A 3,747-nucleotide genomic window follows, 5' to 3' on the forward strand; every position below is an offset into this window, starting at 1 on the left:
TCAATGAAACACAGATAGACATTCCTCTGGTATTCCCTGCTTTCAGCATAAGATACAAACCAGAAAACACTCCCCCCAAACTCACACTCATTACCATAAAATAGGAATTACCATGGAGTAGGAATTGACCCATCGCTGCCCCTCCAGCAGATTTCCAAAGATAGAAATAGCATGGGGTACTGCTTAGCTTTCTCCCATGGATCCATTGGTGGATTTGAACACCTTTGGGTTAGCTGTGCAACTCCCTGAGGACTGTGCTACCAGAACTTCACAGAAATAGGACCTCTCATGTTCCCTTGTGGATATTCCATATGCAGTTGAGAAAATATACAGAAAATCCACAAATATTTGGCAACTAAACAACACAATTCTAAACAACCAATGGGTAAAAGAAAAAATGAATATAGAAATAAGAAAATATTTTTAATTAAATGGCAATGAAAATATTCAAACTGAAAACTCTCTGCTGCCCAATCAGAACCAACTGACAACTTATCCTTGAGTGAGTTTTCATAGTGTATAAATCTTTCAGAGAGTATTCATCTTTCTCCTGTGGAATCACTGGTGAACATAAATTACCAGACAAGTATACTGCCTTGAGATTAGCCGTGCAATTCCCAACAGACTAGGACTGGGGCTTGCTAACAAAAATATATCTAAATTTGTGGAATGCAGCAAAAGCAATGCTTCTAGAAAGAGATTTAAATTTTTAATGCTTTTAAATGAGAGAAAATAAAGCAAGTTGGGTCAGATGTGAGCAATGGAAGGATATGGATAAAAGATATATGAAAGTTCTTTGTACTATTCTTACCATTTAAGAAAAAAAATACATTAAAGTTTTAACAAAATCAAAAGTTCCTCTAAAAATTCCTGAATTTAGTCATTGTTGCTTACATTAATAGGTAATATATTAATATATATCTGCAAGATAATGGATTACTTTCTATTCAAAATCTCTTGAAAAGACTCCCAAAATAATAAATATGCACAAACAAAAATACACACAACTACTAAAATCCAGAATAATAAATGGTTATATTTATGGGGATGATAGTGGAGGGGAAGCTAAGCTCAGAGATACTTTAAGTTGAAAGTGTATTCAGTAAGTGAACAGAAACTAACAATTTAATTAATTATAAACTAATATGGGTTAAAGAAGATATATTAGAAAAAATTCTGATTATCTGAGTCTTTCCTTTTCCTTATTCTTTATCAAGGAGCTGGTGGAGTTGCAAAGGTATTTCCCTTCACACATCTTGGTTTTGTTGTATACTATTGTGTTAGAATCAAACCATAGCTGGCCCTCCAGCAGGTTTTCAGAGACAGTTTTTCTCCCATGGAGCAGTTAGTGGATTTGAGCCACGTATCTTTGGCAGCACAATTCCTTACTACTAAGCTACCAGAGCTCAACTAGTGTTCTTGATTTTGCCTAAGCATTGAAATTTTCTAGGGATTGCTTTATAAAGCAAACCTGTGTCTCACTCATATGCAGAGATTTTTATCTAATAGATCAGAAATGTGGCCTAAAATATCACATCTATAATAGATACAGCACAGGAAACAGAATACAAAAGAGTAAGCTTGCTAAACAAAGCTAACTGACATACAGTAATTGATTAGTCTGGTCCTAGTGTAGGAAAATTTGGCACAAGAAAACAGAAAAGAACATAAAAATACATCCAAATTAAAGTGTTATTTCAAGTAACTTACTAATGGACTACTTATTAAGAAGTAATAAGTTGAAAAAAGAAAAATATAATACTGAAAATACAATTAATCTTTTGAAATGATGTAATTTCCAAATGTGTTAAAAAGTTAGATATGCAAATAAAAAAGGTACAGTAAAACAATAAAAGTGAAGCTTTTACAATCTTAATTAGGACAGACCTAACAAAAAGGTCAACTACTGATAGCCTAATGAAAGCATAAACTTACTAAACAAAATATTAAAGTGGTCATGATAAAACAAACAACTATCTAATTTTTAATATAGCTAAACAATAAATAAAATGTACATGAAGACAAAAAGGCTTCTGAAAACAAAATTTTTTAAATCTCATTACAGACAAAGGGGGAAAGACTGAGTATGTCACACATATAATAAATTATAAAATGGAAAGCAATATTGAAACTATTATAGCACCAACCTATGTACCAAATATCATCTATTCACTATAACAAGAATGAAGAAACAGCCCAAATGTCCATAGACAAATGGATGGATTGAGAAATTTTGGTATATTCACACAATAGAATACTATAAAGCCCTCTGGAGCAACAGTTTTGAAAAATACTGTATAACATGTGCAAGTCTAGAAAGTATTATACTGAGTGAATTAACTCTGAACTAACACAATACTGTATAAGATCATTGTTATAAGCACAGAAGGATAACTAGTAAGAAATGTGTACCTGTTCAAAGAGGAAAGAATGAGTGGTCAGCTGTAGGGGGGGGAGGAAACTATGGGGTCACAGAGTTTGGTGGGTGGAAATAGGGGATGAAGGAATTAGGAAGGATCCAGTAGGAATCTTATAAGATAGTGTAATAATGGGCATAGATCAATGGTAATTAATTTTATAAGGCACAATTCATGGGAATGATCAAATGAAACAAAGTGTCAATGAAAATAGAAATTAAAAAACAAAATTTAAAATTATTATCTTAAAATATTTTATCAAATAAACTTTGACTGCTAGGCATTTAATCGCATGAGAGGAGATTGCCCATCCTTCTCTCGCAGAGCATCTGGTAACCTCGAACTGCATGCCTTTGGGATTGCAGAACAGCTTCTTGCCACTCGGCCACCAGAGCTCAATAAATAATTAAACGTACTTGATTCCAGCTGTTTATTCCATTCTGTAACTTAAAATAATTTTGCTTACTCGCTAATATGCGCTCTCGATTTTTGGCAATTATTTCTTTTAGAGATCTTTGAGGTATTTTCTTGCTGCCATGTATGGTTGTTGTGGCAAGTCTTTTCAGTTTCCAGTGGGTCCAAAAGCCCTTTGGAGGTTTTAGGCCTGTTAATAGAAAACATGCATGTAGAAAAATTAAGAATCGGAAAAATTACTTTTGTCTAAGCACATTTATTACTATTCTGTTTCAATTTCCAAAGGCTGGAGCATTGTCAGCCTCGTCAGAGAAAGCAGACGACGCTCAACAAGATGAACTGACACAATGACTATAACAACAGATCTGTTGTACCTTGATAGGGTGACTATGAGTTTGAGTCAACTTGACGGCATCTAAACAACTGTAACAGAAATTACTAAAGGGAATTATAAAAGAGTGGAAACTCAATAGCATCTTCTGACTAGGTACATCTGTAATTGTTGTTGTTGTTGTTGTTATGTGCTGTCGAGTCGTTTGTGACTCATAGCGACCCTATGTACAACAGCCCTAAACCCTGCTCTATCCTGTGCCAATTGCACTGCCTCGGACACACCCATCCCTATTACCCCAGTCACTGAATCAATCCACCTCATAGAGGATCTTCCCCTCCTGCGCGGTCCCTCCACCCTCCCAAGCATGATGTCCCTCTCCAAGGACCTGTATCTCTTTACAACATGTCCAAAGTATGTCAGATGAAGCCGCTGAATCCTTGCCTCCAAGGAGTAGCCTGGTTTAACCCTCTCCAGAATAAATCTGTTTGTTTTCTTGGCAGTCCAGGGTACATTCAATAGTCCTCTCCAGCACCACAGCTCAAAGGCATCAATTCTCCTTCTATGCTCCCTAGTCATTGTCCA

The 3,747-nt window shown here is 35.3% G+C and overlaps 1 protein-coding gene across 1 annotated transcript in view; it reads right to left on the reverse strand.

The window, feature by feature from the left end:
- The window catches only part of FAM227B (family with sequence similarity 227, member B), a 103,168-nt gene that overhangs the window by 1,436 nt on the left and 97,985 nt on the right, over positions 1 to 3,747 (reverse strand). Inside the window, exon 10 of the mRNA XM_006895326.1 lies at positions 2,834 to 3,021. Coding sequence (XP_006895388.1) covers positions 2,834 to 3,021 — 188 coding nt within the window. The remainder of the gene's footprint in view (positions 1 to 2,833; positions 3,022 to 3,747) is intronic.

Source organism: Elephantulus edwardii, unplaced genomic scaffold, assembly GCF_000299155.1.
Source record: "Elephantulus edwardii isolate Elephantulus edwardi_28Jun2011 unplaced genomic scaffold, EleEdw1.0 scaffold00164, whole genome shotgun sequence".
Lineage (NCBI taxonomy): Eukaryota > Metazoa > Chordata > Mammalia > Macroscelidea > Macroscelididae > Elephantulus > Elephantulus edwardii.